The sequence below is a fragment of the Lathamus discolor genome, chromosome 1, assembly GCF_037157495.1.
Source record: "Lathamus discolor isolate bLatDis1 chromosome 1, bLatDis1.hap1, whole genome shotgun sequence".
NCBI lineage: Eukaryota > Metazoa > Chordata > Aves > Psittaciformes > Psittacidae > Lathamus > Lathamus discolor.
This window is the reverse complement of record NC_088884.1, coordinates 151,434,457-151,450,039: the sequence shown is the minus strand read 5'-3', so window position 1 is coordinate 151,450,039 and position 15,583 is coordinate 151,434,457. Positions and strand designations below refer to the sequence as shown.

At 37.9% G+C, this 15,583-nt stretch overlaps 1 protein-coding gene across 2 annotated transcripts in view; it reads right to left on the bottom strand.

Annotated features, from left to right (window-relative positions):
• Window positions 1–4: 4 nt before the first annotated feature.
• Window positions 5–15,583, bottom strand: part of CLNK (cytokine dependent hematopoietic cell linker) — a 56,418-nt gene continuing 40,839 nt past the window's right edge. For both annotated transcript variants that reach the window (XM_065659301.1, XM_065659309.1), the window contains 8 exons: window positions 14,603–14,630; window positions 11,651–11,669; window positions 10,488–10,563; window positions 9,265–9,305; window positions 6,760–6,893; window positions 6,307–6,384; window positions 6,025–6,180; window positions 5–566 (listed from right to left, as the gene is read on the bottom strand). In XM_065659301.1, coding sequence (XP_065515373.1) covers window positions 420–566; window positions 6,025–6,180; window positions 6,307–6,384; window positions 6,760–6,893; window positions 9,265–9,305; window positions 10,488–10,563; window positions 11,651–11,669; window positions 14,603–14,630 — 679 coding nt within the window. In that variant the 3' untranslated portion in view covers window positions 5–419. The remainder of the gene's footprint in view (window positions 567–6,024; window positions 6,181–6,306; window positions 6,385–6,759; window positions 6,894–9,264; window positions 9,306–10,487; window positions 10,564–11,650; window positions 11,670–14,602; window positions 14,631–15,583) is intronic.

Genomic DNA, 15,583 nt, shown 5'->3' with positions numbered 1-15,583 from the left:
TGAGGACACGGATAAGTAGCATTTCATGTGTATTTTTAAAAGCAAGAATACTTTTATGTGACTAGAATGCTTTATTAAGTTTGCTACTAACAGCTGCAGTAACATTTAAGCAAGACTGAATTCAGTTTTTGTGTTGTGTTAGAAGGTAGAGTGCAAGATAAGCAAATTCCTCAGTCATTGTCAAGGTATCCGTCCCTTAATGATTTCCTGTGAATTAATACAGTGGCATATACTTTACCTGTATCCTTGAAGTTAAAAACGAATAAAAAAATTGAGTTGATTTGTGTTCTCACTTGGAGAGGAATTTTCAGTGAAACAATGTAGAGTGCTTCGTAATATTACGGGGAGCTCCTCACTCAAAGGCTAATTTGTTCTTTGAGACTTTTATATAATTGGTCTATACAAGCAAATTGGTGACATTAAGGCAGAAAACATCTTTTGCGTAGCTGGAATGGATATGTAAGGTAACATTGTTCTCTCTGCGTTCCTGACTTATCCTTTCCGTCAATGAGTGTGATGGGAACGCATTTGTAGAAGTCTATGATCTCTTTCACAGAATTAAATTTCTGAGGGAAAAAGAAAAATTGTAATCAGTGACTGAAAATGAAATTGCTAGATGGCTTTATCTATAACATTAAAAGACTTGCAAATGACAGTATTTGAAATAGGTAATACTTTGCATAGAATTATGATTAGATTAGATTAGATTAGATTAGATTAGATTAGATTAGATTAAATGGAAGCAACCATGGAAGGAAAAGCACCAGATTTTAATCCTCTTGTTTCCTTTGTGTGCGTGTCTTCTGTAGGAGAAAGCATCTGGCTGATTAGGGCAAAAGGGGAGCACATCTAAGCCCTGAGAATGCAGTATCACATATAAAAGTTTGTGATGCCAGATGTAATCATAGATTTTGAAAAGGTACAGCAAATATAAATCATTACTTGCTGTCAAAAGTTACACTTAATTAGCAATACATAATACTTTACACTGCAGGTTTCTTTGTACCCTTTTAAATATACGTTTTATTTTCCCATTCATTTTACTGAGAAAGTTGCTATAAAATCCCCTTAATTAATGGAACAAGAAAGGTCTTAGCAGGGTTTTAGGCTTGTTCTCTGGTATTCAACAAAATTACATCTTTCGAGCTCATTCCTGAAATGATAAAGGTGTGGTTCAAGGTTCCTGAACTGATCAAACAGCAGCAGAAAGCTATGTGAGGTATTTAACATCATCTGTCCTGGTGTGGGAGTCTCTTAATCCTGCCATTCCAACAGGTAGCAGCGCTTCAGCTTAAATGGTTCGCTTCCCTATCTTCTCATCACACCCCTAAGATGTCATCACACGCTAAGATGTCATCACACGCTAAGATGTCATCACACCACTCTTTCTCCTCTTGAGCTAGTCTTGAGACTCATTGGTATGACATCACTAGAACTGTACACAGTAGTGAAAGCTTACTGGTACATTAATACTTATCCTGTATTTGTCTTATATCACATTTACTGTAGGCATGGCTGTCATGTATGTGATAGTATCTCATAGTCGTCTCTGTCATCTCCACCTGATCCACACCTTGCTAATGAGAATCGGATTAAATCTGTGATGAGATGAAATTGTTCCTGCATTATTTTAAGATGAAGACTATTTGATCTCCAAACCAGTGTGTTTTCCAGCTTTTGATAATTTTTACTTCTGTGCATTTCTTCCACTTTGCTGTTTTGTCTTTGCCTTCTGTTGAAGGTCGCTGTTGCTACTAGACATCTAGGGAAATCTGGGATTTGTATTTCATGCCAAAACAAAGTAATCCTAATTTTCTTTAATTCAAAACCCCCTCTTCATCAGTACTAGTTCTCTTCCTCTTTTGTGATGTTTTTTGTTGTTTGGAAAGTTAAAAAGTCTTACTGTAATTGTTCAGCTGCTTTGGAAATTTAACTTAGTTTCGCTTGGCTTGTGTCACGTTATTCGTTAATATACCTTTAAGCTGTAGCTCTGATAACGCAGGAAAAATGTCTGCAATGTTACTTAGGTTTTCTTTTTCTTCCTGTTTTGTTTTATCCTGTACTCAGAGTTAGTGAGATTTAGAATACTAAGCTCTGAGTCTCTTCATGGCTGCTAGAACGTGAAGTTAGATTTCATGGTGATGAGCACTGACAGTCCAGAATTTTAGGTTTTCAGCTCTTTTAATGGCACCCTACGCTTTGTTAGATGTAAAGATGAAGAAAATTCAATACTTTGATTCATTATTTTCCCTTCATTATCTGAAGATATTCGAACTGATCTCTGCTGTCATAGGAATATCCTAGCTGCTGGTCTCCAGACTTTTCTGGTGAGATAGGAATAACGTCTCAAGGACTGCTTGTGAGAGGTGTAATTTTGAATTGTGTTGGGGTGGTGGTAGGACTCCGGACTACATGTTGCACATTCTGAATGAGAACAGTTCATCCTTGGAACCGTCATTTAAGGTGTGGAGCATCCCCTCAGGAGGTGATCATAGAGTCCATTTTCTTGTTTCTAGCTTTTGACATAATGCCATCAGTGGAAGGCATGGTGAAAGTGCTCCCTTATCTGTTCTGATGAGTCAGGCCAGTCTTATGACTGATGAAGGCAGATGGAGCTAATCCCTTTCACTGACTTTGAAATGAACTGAAATGATATGACGTGTATGATGGTTTGAAAATGAAAATTAGCTGCAAATGGTGGTAGGGAGTAGTGAGGATGGAAGAAATACCTGTGGCCAGAACAGCAAGATCCAGAGATCTAGATCAGGCTGTGCTCTAAGCTTCTCTGTAAAACAGGTACTGAATTGAAGAGGAGCCTACTTCTGCCTTTGGTTTTCAGTTACTGCATTGTGAGTTCAGCCTCATGCTGCAGACATGCTAAAACATGTATTTTGTGTGTGGAAGATCTAGTTTTGCAAGGGAGATAAAAATACTTGAGTTTTGTGTCATGATCAGCTTTAAATGTGAGCAAGGTTTTGATTTCTTCAAAAGAACTATGTGTATGAAATAAGCTTTGTTACAGGAATATCTGGATCTTAAATATTGAAACTGACTGGAGTCTTTGATGATACAGAGTGCTAACATCTAATAAACTGTACATGAAAAATTAGAAGTTGAGGTAGGACAGGGAAAACTTTGAATAATGTGTGTAAGGAAAAATGTATTTTTAATGGATGAAAATAGACTAATCCAAAAGCGCAAACATGGCAGAGCTGAACCTGTGAATAAAATCACCATCTGGGCAGAAATGTAATAGGTTTGCATCTGTTTGTTGTTGTTTAGGTTTCTTTCTCTTTGACAGGTTAAGAGGGAATATTCAGTTATTCTAGATAAAGCAGCTGGTCTGTCTGCATCACATACTGCAAAATGCATTGTAACAAAGGGTTTCCCTGTGGAGGAACATTGTAGAGCACTCTGGAAAGCATTTTAACAGGCGCTGGAAAAGTATAGGCAGCAATTTTGCTGTAATTCACAGCGTTACAATTTGTTTTCATCCTCCTGAGGTAAGAACCTTAAGCTGTAGAAGCTGAGGAGGCACTTTTCAAGAAAGTGTTTTTGTGAATCCTTTGAGACTGCTTGAGGTGGAAGTAGATCTTCTGAACATGGTTGGTGCCGCTGACTGTTCATGATTGCCTATGTTTTTCCTGCCCAGTTAATTCTATTTACATGTCTGCTGCTGCACAGAAGTAGGGTCTGTTGTCTCCGTGGCTCCCTGGCCGCAGCTGACTAGCAAAGCAGTTCTGAAATTTTTCTGTAGTTGATCTATGGAAGGATTTCTGAATTAAAAAGAAACAATACTCAAGAAAGAAGGTTTAAGGTAATGTGTCATGATTACAGATTTGACCTTGTAGAGCCAAGTCTTAGATATACTGTTGGTTATTAACTAGGTGCTTGAAATCCTTATTCTGGAATTGTAACTTTTGAGTTTGACTGTTGTCAGTCAAGACCTATTGTTCAAGATACGTAATTTCTGTGCAGATGTTGGAACAATGTCATATATTTTGGTATTTCCTGAGATGGGAAGGGATTGTGTTCTCCTTCCTTTTAGTTCAGAAAAAAATGTTCACATGTTATTCGGGTAATTTTCTATGTGCATTAATTGTTAAAATGGTGAAAGCTTAGTTGTAGGTTTCTGTAGTGTTCCGTACACATACTATATTATGCTGTAGTGTGCCATATTTCAGTTCCATTTTTCTATCCAGTCATTGTGGTTAAGCCTTTTTTTTTTAATATCAGGGCTGTTAAAGGAAGACTAAACAATGTAAGAACCACAGAAAACTAAACTTTCTTCTGTATCATTGTAAACCTTCAGAAAATTATCTGGGAGGTTCAGTTCAGAAATGAGCCAGTGTTTTACAGAAGCCTTGATGGTTCACTGCCGTAATGCTGGGATGATGCAGTACTGCAGTATAGTTCTCAATTTGTTCTGTCCTTCTGCTTCCCAAACTGTTTTGGTGTTGCTTGAACAATGAAGGATGGTGTTTCCCCCCCCCCTTATTATTAAACCAATGTTCCTGAAGAGCAACTTGTCAGTAAACCTTGCCCCTCATCTCTGAAAGCTCGTGAATCCTATTCCATGTTTTCTAGTGATAATCCAAATGTAAAACTTGGACCTGCCAAATTTCTTAAGTTAGCTTGGGTTGGTTTTGATTTCGGGTTTTTAGAAGTCTATCTATAGGAAAGTTTTAAAAGTATTGGCACACATGAAAAGGATATACTTGAAGACACAGCAAAGCAAGCTTTGCTGCTTTCCCTGAGTTGGATTTCTGTCTCATTTACAAAGCTAATAATCCTCATGATCAGTTGTTGCTCTGCTCTTTTGCTGCACAGCTGAGCATTCTTTAAGTTTCTTCTAATTTTTTTGTGAGTATCATATTGTGGCATTTCACGACATGGACTCAAGTTGATGAGGAGACTCAAATCCTAATTGAGACTCAAATCCAACTTTATTACCACCAACCCCTTTTTATCGCCCTGTTCAGTACTTTGCCAACCTGCCCAAACATAACAACGTTCAATCTCATTGGCCCCTGTAGAAATCTCCAGGTAAACAGTCCAATCAATCACAATGCAGCAGACGCTGTCACAACCCCCGCATCGTCAGTTGAGACTCCTGCCACAGCTACATCCTGGCCCATCCCCCCAGGGCTTGTTTTTCGACCTTCCCTGGCCTTCAATGCCCCCACTCATTGGCCCAGGGCTTGTCAAGCACCAAGGCCTCAGAGCTCATTCCCAAACTTTTTCATGCAGATCTTATCGCCTTCACTCCCCACATCATATCTCTATAGAGATGACTCTTTCAGGTTTAACTTTTTTTGTGTGTAAGACATGCAGATACGGTATATGTTCTTTAACCATATAGGAGTCAATTGGACTTGTCATGGATATAATTGAATTTAATTACATAAAAAAGCGTTACTAATCTAAAGGGATTTCCTAATTGAAATTTACCATGGCTGAAAAACTGGTTGGTGGGGGGGACTCACATGATTTAATTGCTTCTGAACATCCATGACAACTTTTGTCGTATTTCCTCATTTTTTTAAGAAAACTAATTCCTGTTTTGGTGTATGAGACAGACAATAAGAAATACTGTGCAGCAGTGATAGCCACAGGCCTTGCTGTCAGATATGTTGAGTTGTATCTGTTTTAAAATATCTGCTTGTATTTATAGCAAATTAAAAAATATGCAAAAAAGTATGTATACCTGTTAAGGGAAGACTTTTCTGTTTGCAGGTGTAGGTAGAAGTATTCTGGAAGTACTTGGAAAATTTTCACGTTGATTTAAAACTGAGTCAATGTAAAATTTGTTTTTAATTATGTATGTAAAATTTGGTTTTAAATTCTGATTTTGAAGTGATGAAACTTTGAAGTACACTTGAAGTGAGAGTATTGTAAAAGAAACTTCAATGTCACAGCAAGTTTGTTACATGGGAGGGTTTGCCACTGATCTTTAGTATTAAAAACTTGTGCAATGTGACACAAAAACAATAGACTTGTAACAGTAGATGGGATTTTACTTACATCATCTCCTCTAAGCCCTGTTCCCAGCGCGTATTGTTGGCTGTCTTCCAGAAAACGTACTTTAATGTTGTATGCTCTTCTTCCATAATAGACAACCAAAACATACGGTTCACTTTTTGATTTCTTTGAAGAATCTCTAACCAAGAATGTCTCATCCTGAATGACACAAATTAAAATTATGGATAGTATGGTTAGCTCACAATAACATTTTTAATTGTGGACAGTTTACAGATGTTTTCTCCAAGAGTTTACACTCCAGGATTTGGGACAGATTGTACTTACAGTGTTTTCCTGTAACAGTGCCTTCTCTGCTTCATGGCGATCATATTCTCCAATGTACCATTCATATTTGTTTAAGTCCTTAATTTTAAGATAGCATAATCAGTGTATAGAAATTAACCACAGCTGGCAGAAGCAAAGGCTGGTGAAAACAGGTTATATCAAATCTGCACTTAAAACAAGTTTAGTGCAGTTATAAAAATAATTGTAACACTTTTCTATCAAGAAGTACTGTTAGGAAATCTGAATCAAATTAGACATATAAATTCTTATCCATGGCTTGAAGAGCTCATATTGGACTGTTTTCAAGGGTGTTGAATACCCACAGCTTCCAGACCATTTAACTTCCTGGGTTTTCAGAAGACATCGGTTCTTAGCAGTGTGTGGGTATGTACCCTACAGGGATAATCCTGCTTTCTAAAAACCTGTCTCTATCAAGCGAAGTGTTTTTCTTACCTCTTCAGTGGGTTGGGTAGGGGATTGCATTTCCAGTTTTACAAGTGAACGTTTTGATTTAGGTTTGCATGCTGTATACTGTGTAGGAGATGGTGACTTCTTCACTGACAAATTTGCTACATTTAACATGGACCCTGTGAAAGTAAATTCAGAAGGAAAAAAGTTGTACTTTTTAAAGCTTAAGTCATAGTTACCTTTTACCCTATCAGTTTTATTTAGTAAGTCTGAGAATAGCATTTACGCTTTAGAAATACACTATTGTGATATTAACCTTTAAAATCTAGAGCAGTCAGTTATGAGTAGTCTTGTGTTAATGCAGCGCCAGTGATTTCAGACTCATGCCCCAAGAGATTTAACACATTGTTTTCCTGGTGGTTTTTAATTGATGTCACTCTGCCAGGTTCTTGCACACGTAGCATAGTTAAACTACTAATAAAAAAGCAAATGCTAAATAAAATGATAAATATAGGAGAAGTGTAATGGTTAATTCTGTTCTACTGTCACCTTTTGAGCCCCTTTTATTTGTGTTGGATCATATTAAAGCCCCTTATTATCCCATTACCAGCTAGCATTATTTCTACCAAGCTGTTGAAACCTTATAAAGGATTCAGAGGTTCTGCCATGCTGATGAACTTCAGTGTGCTCTGAGGCTTGTTTCGGTTAAAAAATTTAGGACCAAGAAGTGAGGTTGTTCTTGCAATAAGGTGAAGATGGTGGTCCCTGGCTGTGTGTTCCTGGTTCATATTCCGCTGCTTGGTTGGCAACTGACTGAGGGAGTGCACATATCTGAAAACTGCCCTCCCAGATGTGATTTGCTGTCTGTAGACTTAGGACTGTCATTTAGCAGATGGACCCAGCTTGCAAGATCACCGGGGAGCTGACATGGGTCAGGATCACAAAGCATGGGGTGATGTTGGAGGCTCAGGGTTAGACTGAGGAGAATTTAGTGGAAACAGCCCAAGAAAAGCAAGGGCTTGCTCTCAATGTATAGGCCAAATGCAGTTTGCAGGTACGTGACATAGGGATAAAATGGTTAAATAAAGATAACCATCATATCCTGCTCTACAATAGGAAGCATTTTTGTTTGTTTCATGCCATGCTGGTGGGAGAAATGACCTAGTGACTATTTTTGGAGTAAATGAGAAAAATTATAATCAATAGCTTCCATCTTTTTGTTCTGCTTACTGTCACAAGAGACAGCACTGTTTGCCCCAGTAGTATTTCATTATGTTTTATCCATTGTTTATGCTCACCAGTTTTATTATTTTTCTGCATGTACATAGTATATGACTATAGTATATGACCAAAGAAATCTTATGTGGAAGACATTCTTTTACAGAAGAATAATAATTTTTACTGTGTTCCCTTGTTTCATACATACATTTAACATGTTCTGGTTTATAACAAAAAACCATTTGTTTTTAAGACAGTAAAAAATGTCTGCTGGTCACAGTAGACAAACAGCCATGATCTTCAGCAGGCAATCAGTCCGTTCAGAAATTAAATCACTGTTCAAAGGGTCTGGGACCAGACATCTACATTTCTGTAATCGGTTTGAGCTGTCAAAATATGAGTATGTCACCCTTCAGCTTCTTGGCTTCTGATTTTGGCATTTGTGTTCACATTGCATTTTTGGTGGCTATCCCCCATACTTTATTTTTAAAAAGAGACCCCATGGCTAGGACCCTGTTTGCTTTGTGACTGGTGCTGTGTATGTTCTGTGCAATTTTTTTTCTGGTATGTCTTAAGCTGTGGGACAAGAAGTGGAAAATAATCTTGCAATGCTCATGCTCTGGGTTTGGCTGGGATGGAGTTAACAGCAGCTCTTATTTGTATAGCGGGGACCAAAACTGAACAATATTAATGTTGGCTTCCAGTACGTTCCCTTAGGTAAAGCCACACAGTCCAGAGGAAGCCCTGTTTTCAAACATAATTATTTGACAGACCTGCCTGATAATGGCATCTACAAGTTCTTCCCTCTAGGAATCTGGGATAAATCTAAAGCAGTTTCATCAAAGATCAGTTTATTTGTTTACACAAGGCATTAAACCCATAGTAACTGCTCTATAATGTCCTGAACATCTGTAGCTTCCATTTACCCAGCTGATTTCATCTCTGCCTGAAAATGCAGAGACAGTTGTGATCACAGCATGCACTTTGTGGCTCTTTCTATGCCCAAGCAATTTGCCTTCTCTTCCTCTCCCCATCGTCCTTTAGTAGCTTCTCCAAATTCCCATCCTATTCTGGCTTTGGGGGCTACAATGATTCATCGCTTGCATTCAGAGTTGGACATGGGGTGTAGCTGTGCGAGTGACTGCTTGTTTTTTCACTGCTATTGCCTGTGTCATTGTTTTACTTGTTTTCTGCTGGTTTGCTTTAACATTCCCTTTGTACTAACTTGGTGCATTGAATATCATCAGTGTAGACATACACACATGGAAACATGGATCTGTTTCTTATTTATCCGCTTCTGGTCTAGTTCTCAAATCAATCTGTAGTTCTTACCTGAGCTGCAAATGTTTTTAGAGTTCTGCTTGCACTGAAGGCTAGAAAAAAACAATGAATGAAAGTGATCAGAAAAATATTTGATAATGGCAATATTTAAGAGCCAAATTAGGGAGCTCTTGCTTAGAGAAGCTGTGCTTCCCTAGAATACCCCTTCCTCTACTAATTGCAGCTTTGGGCTTTCCTGAGTTTTGGGTGGTCATTTTTTATTTGGCATCTTTTGACAGATTTCCCGTTAATTTCATGAGCCACTTTTTGAAACTATATAAATATTTACCCTTCGTAAGAGAATTTGGCGAGAGTTTCGCATTTTAACTGCATGTGTACTGAAGCACAATTTGCTTTTGTTCATTTTAGCGTGCTCCCTGCTAATTTCACCTGATGTTCCCCATCCTTCTATAGGAAGACCCAGGGAGCAGTTGTTCCCTGTCCTGTCTGATTTTCTAGACCGCTGCTGAGTACCCAGCTGGTATTTTGTTGTGCTATTAATTAAAATGGTTACACTGGGAAGAGCACCGACCAAATAACTTCACATAACAGAGCAGCTGGTGCCACACAGAAAGAAACAAAATAGTAGGGGTCACAAATACCGTCATATTTACTCTGGACAATAGTTTTATCTTGGAGAAATTCCTTCATTGTAAACAAGGCTAGATGTAAGATTGAGTATTTGTCTAGGAAAAATGTTGAATCATTCATATTCTTCCCATCTGCTTTATCCTGTACTTTTGGGTTTTGTTGAGTACTTTAGGAGGATATAGCACATTTAAAAAAGCACATTTAGAGCATAAAAGAACATAAAGCACATTTAGAAGAGAAAAATAGGAACAATTGTGGCAGATGTCTATGGAAGAATAATTGACCTTTGAAAGGACAGGTGTGTATTCTTTGATGAAAATAGGAAATAAAAGGGAGAGGAAATGGTGGGAGATAGAAGAGCTGCTTTATACAGTGCATCTAACATCCTATCATGGAAAGTGAGGCAAAAATGTAATACAGTAGTACACTATTAAAGATAAAAATTGAATGTGCAATTACAATAGCTTGAAAGCAATTTCCAAAGATCGTTCTTGTCATGCATCAGGGCAAGACATAATATATCACTACATGGCATCAGAACGTGACATCTTGCTTTTATTTTGTAGTGAAGTATTATTTTCTAGGGTAGAGTGTTTAGTCCTTGAAGCATGTAGTACAAACTCATGAAATTCTTACATTCTTACCTGGCTTCAGGGTGATGCTTTGATTTATACTCTTGTGCTTGAAAATATATTTCAGGTTTCTTCCCCAAATCTGTAACTATTAATAAAAAGTATAAGAACTTATTTCCTCTAATGTGTGACTTAGTATCTAGTAACTACTGTGAAATAAATTAACTAAATTCATATATGAAAAGGAGGCAATTCAATAGGAAAACTTCATAGGCTGCATCAGTCTGGCTTAAATGAGTAAACTAACGATTTCAGTGGGAAACATTTGTGCATGTAGTGAATCTTACAGATTTTGCTGATATCAAATATGGCTTAACATAATGGTAAATAATGTAATATGGTGTACTAGAAGTATACGGAGGGTTCATGAATGCTTTTTATAGGACAGGATAGATAGGCATTGAATCTATTAATGCAATCAGTACTATTTCTAGCTGAAAATCAGGAAACTGCCTTAATCTGCAAAAGGAAATGCCAGAGGAAATTATGAACTCATTAACATGAAGGTGTAACAGCATAAAATCACGTAGCCTGTATCTATGTTCAGAATATTTCAGAGTAACATTTTTTTTGAATGGGTGTCTTCCATGCACATGTACGCAGCGAGTGCCTTAAGCTGTTTTTGGAAAGCTGAATGTACATCTAAGGAATTGGCATGTTTTCAAAGCATTTTTGTTTTGTGGCTTTTAAACCCCAGAGCTTTAAAAAAACTTTCTTTCAAAATTCTCACCATCAAATTATGGGAGAGGAGCAAGATGAAATGTTCTCTCTGCAGATCAGATTGATCCAGTCTTTTCTGTTTGGGATGTCATTCCCTCAGGTTTAAGTTCCAGCACTCTTCTTTTCCCCAGAACCTTAAGACTTCGATTTGCTTAGAACAAGTATGATACCCTGGTTCCCAGATAGTTGTAGTTAATGCCAAGTTAATTGCCCTTTTCCGCTATCTTCCCCAGCTGTCGAGGTCACTTTAAATCTCTCTGTGCTCAGCAGACGTATACCTGAGGGACATCACTTATTCATTTAAATATAGAGCCAGACAGCCTAATGCTACTTAGCAGGGTAGATGTCAGGGTCTTATGCTGATCACTTCAGCTGGAATCTTAATGACAGAATATTTTGTTCTTGGAATATAAAGGAAAGAGAAGCAAATTAATATCATAATATTACATACTAACCTTGTTCTCTTCCAGGTACCTATATAAAATGATAACATAGTAAATATTTTTCTTTCAATTACCAACTTGAACTTACCCCAACAGACCCAACTCTTTTAATTTCAAAACAACATACAGACATTCAATCAGTAATACCTGATCACTTTGTCAGAAACTCAGGCTGAATGCTGATCTCATTCCCTGGCAACGAGAACTGAATTTATAGGGGTATAAGTGAACATAATGGTTTACTACAATGATCACCATTTCATATTGACTTGTGCACCAGTTTAACTTTAGATATGGTTTTCCTTCATTGATCTTGTATTAAATCAAGAGATTGATTTTGATTGACTGGAGATACAGTATCCAAAGATTAAAATCAGTCATTTCTTTTCAGGCTCCTTAAATGATGGTACAATTATTTTGACTGTCATGGCAGGTACTTTGTTCAAAATCACAATGTGGTGAGTCTTAATTCAGCATATTATGTTACAAAGACATGAATGATAGGCAGGTGTCTGAAGACCGGAGTTTGACTCATAAATTAACTCTATTTCTGTATTATTATGGGAATAGTAATGATTTTGTTAATTTGTTACATACAAGACTGTAATACATAAATATTAAAGGATAGAATGTTTTATTTTTGTAGATGTTGTACTGTGAGCCTTCCTTAAAGATTACTTTCTGGATAATGTTTACTTGTTACTTAAAAATTCATAGTCTCATTCAGGTCAGAAGGGACCTAGGCAGGTCTCTAGTCCAAGCTCCTGCTTAAAACATAGTGAACTGTGAGATGAGCTTTGACCAGCTGGGTTTTGCAAACTTCCAGATTTCACAGCCTCTTTGGGCAACCTGTTCCAAGACCCTCATAAATACCCTCAAAATTATTTTTTCCTCCTTACTTCTGGTTGAGACCTCTTCCGTTTCAAGATCATTGCCTCTAGTACCTCAACTGTGTACCCTGTCAAGTGCCATGCTCTGCCTTGATAGTCATCCCTTAGGTACTGGCAGGCTATTGGGTTCCCCCAGAGCCAGCCCCTACAGGCTAAGGGAGCCCAGTTGCACCAGCCTTATGTCACAGGGAGGTACTCCCTGCACACCCTGGCTGTACTGGTGAGCCTCTGCTGACCAACTCCTGTCTGTCAGCTGCAGCCTTGTGCAGTACTCCAGGTGTTGTCTAGTGAATGATGAGGAAAAAGGAATAGACCATTCCCTGATCTCTTGGCTATGCTTCTGTTGATACAGCTGACTACGCTGTTAGTTTTATGGCCACCCAAGGGCACACCAGTGGCTCAAGTTCAGCCTATAGCCCCCAGGTCCTTTAGAGCAGAGCTGCTGCCAAGGGGGCCAGTCCATCTTGGGGCAGGAGTTTTCATTTGTCCTTTCCAATTGAGCTTCTTTTGACCCTTTCCTGACAGCCTGTCTGGGTCCTGGTGAAGGGCAGTCCTACTCTCAAACCTATTGACCTGGTATTTGGTGTATGAAACCCTGATGAGGGCACACCATCTCCTCCTCTAGGTTACACTGAAACTATGTCTTCAGATCTACATGAATGGGAAGTGATCCAAATGAAATTTTATCTTTTCCGTGTTATGAGATACGCAGTATTTCTCCTGAGATATATTCAATCTAAGAGCCTGTTAGGAATTGCAGGATCTGTGCAGCTGTACAGTGCCCAGACAGAAATATTAATTACAGAGGTGATATATTTATTGCTCTTGGCATTTTCATATCTTGTTTGTAATGAGTCAGTATCTAGGATGAGACAAAGCATTTTGTGTTGAAATATTTTCTTGCCAATATATAATTTTTTTTTTACAATTAATGTTAATTACAATATTGCAATCAAACCAATGATCTTTCAAATGAAGAGAGTTTCTAACCATAGAAGGAGTGAAGTTTGGGACAGCTTCCCATTCATTACTGTGGAGAAGAAAAACTCGGAGGATTTGAAAGTTAGAGCTAGACCAGTCTATAGATTTGTGCTACAGTCCACTGTGGTAGGAAATGGCTGGGCTTAACTACTGTAGAATTTCATTTCTGTCCTCCTTCCCCTTGCAATGAGATAAAAAAACAATACAATAGAAATGTGTTAGTGCAGTAACTAGAACATTATTGTAGGGACTGTATCTCTTAATACGTCTTATAGGAAACCACTTGCCATAGCTAAGCTCCTTCAATGCTAAAACTGTTTCCTCTGCTTTACTTTGTTGGCTCAAGCAGCAAGTGAAGGAATTTGTTAAATTTTTTTTTTACAGAAATTGGGATCTGAAGGAAAAAATCACTTGTCTTTGCCAGTCGCTGTATGTTACTGCTTTCTGCTTTACATATACCTATAGGTGCCTTTCCACCATCGTCTTTCTCAGGTTCTGCCTCCTTGGACACAGCCAGCTGCACAGGGCTTGTTAAGAGGCCCTAGGTAAGGAGGAAGGGGAGGAGAGGGAGAAAGGAGCTGAGGGATAACAGATGAGGTTTGTTCTAGATATAAAATTTGTCAATTTTTGTTTCTCTTACTGAAAAGGAACATCTTATTTTTGAGGTAGCCTTGTATTTCCATCAAAGTATTACTATTACACTCCTCTATTGACCTTATTTTAGTTTTCTGCTTTTAAGAATCTGTGGAATCTCTGTTTCTCTGGAAGAGAATGTCTCTCCCACTGCTCATCATTCACAGGCATCTGCAACATCTGGCAGTTCCCAGATGTGCTTTTATGTGGATGATTGGGAAGGTAGCATTGCACTGAATGTATGTTTTTATTTCTGCAAGCAACTTCAGGATCTGACCTGCCATTCAGAAAATAGTGGTATTGAAAACGCTACACGCGTTAAAGATACTTTTATGACCCAAAATTAATATAATCATTATTTTTATCAAATAGGCTAAAATACTCTTAACAAGAGAGGCTGTGCAGGCATAGAATGTGTATGGTTTTTATGGTCCTAATATATACAAAGATGTTTACTTACTTTATTTAGTTCCTTAACAGATAGATGTCTGGAAAAGAAAGAATTTTATAAAAAACATTTCATTATCATAAAATAAAAATAGTTTTTGGTACTTAAATACTTTGATTACATCATCACTGAAATTTAACAGCCCTTGGCAAGAGAAGGATTTTATTACTGCTATGGAAGTGCAGAGGCTGGTTATTTTTTCCATAATTTTTTTGCAGGAGAAGGTTATGGGCTTCCATAAAAAAGAATCGTATTCACTGAATTCATTGTGTTAACCGAGAGAAGTCTTTTTTAAGGATTTATTCTGGGAGGAGGGGAGAAGAGATATGAATGATTATCAGCTTTCTTCAACACTTTATTATCTCATGCCAGAGAATCTTATTACGAACTTTAAAGTCAACTATAAATGGAGATAACTTCGTTTAAGGCTGAAGGGTTTCAAAAATGAAACATTTAAAGGGGCAGATCGAAAAGTGTAGAACGAAGGAGGTACAACCAGGAAAAGAGGAATGGAGAGTGCTCCTCCTGATTCAAGTAGGCGTTTACATGTATTTCTGCCTTCTGACATGCTGGCCAACAGGAATATCTTCTTTTCCTAAGAAGGTTCATCAGAAAATACTCTCCCCCCCAAAAGGTGACAATGTATTGATTATAACATCTTCTGTTAGATGTCTTGGGTATGGTGAACACTTGTGCTTTTTAGTAGCAGATACCTTGTAAGAGGCAGAGGACAAGAATTTAGAAGTGGTTTAGCAACATAAAGTGTGGATAAGCATTGAGTGGCATTTTGAAGGCTGCAGGATTTAGTCCCTGCTTAGCTTACCTTCCGGAGCGAGAGAGAATGACACGGAGTTATTTTGCCAAGTCAGAGAGAGCATGAAAGGAAGACACACTATAGAAAACTCTGGGAGCTATTTTCAACACTTGTTTAGTGAGAATGAGTCTCTTTTTGGTGTCTGTGCTCAAAACATCAGCATGGAGGGTTAAAGACAT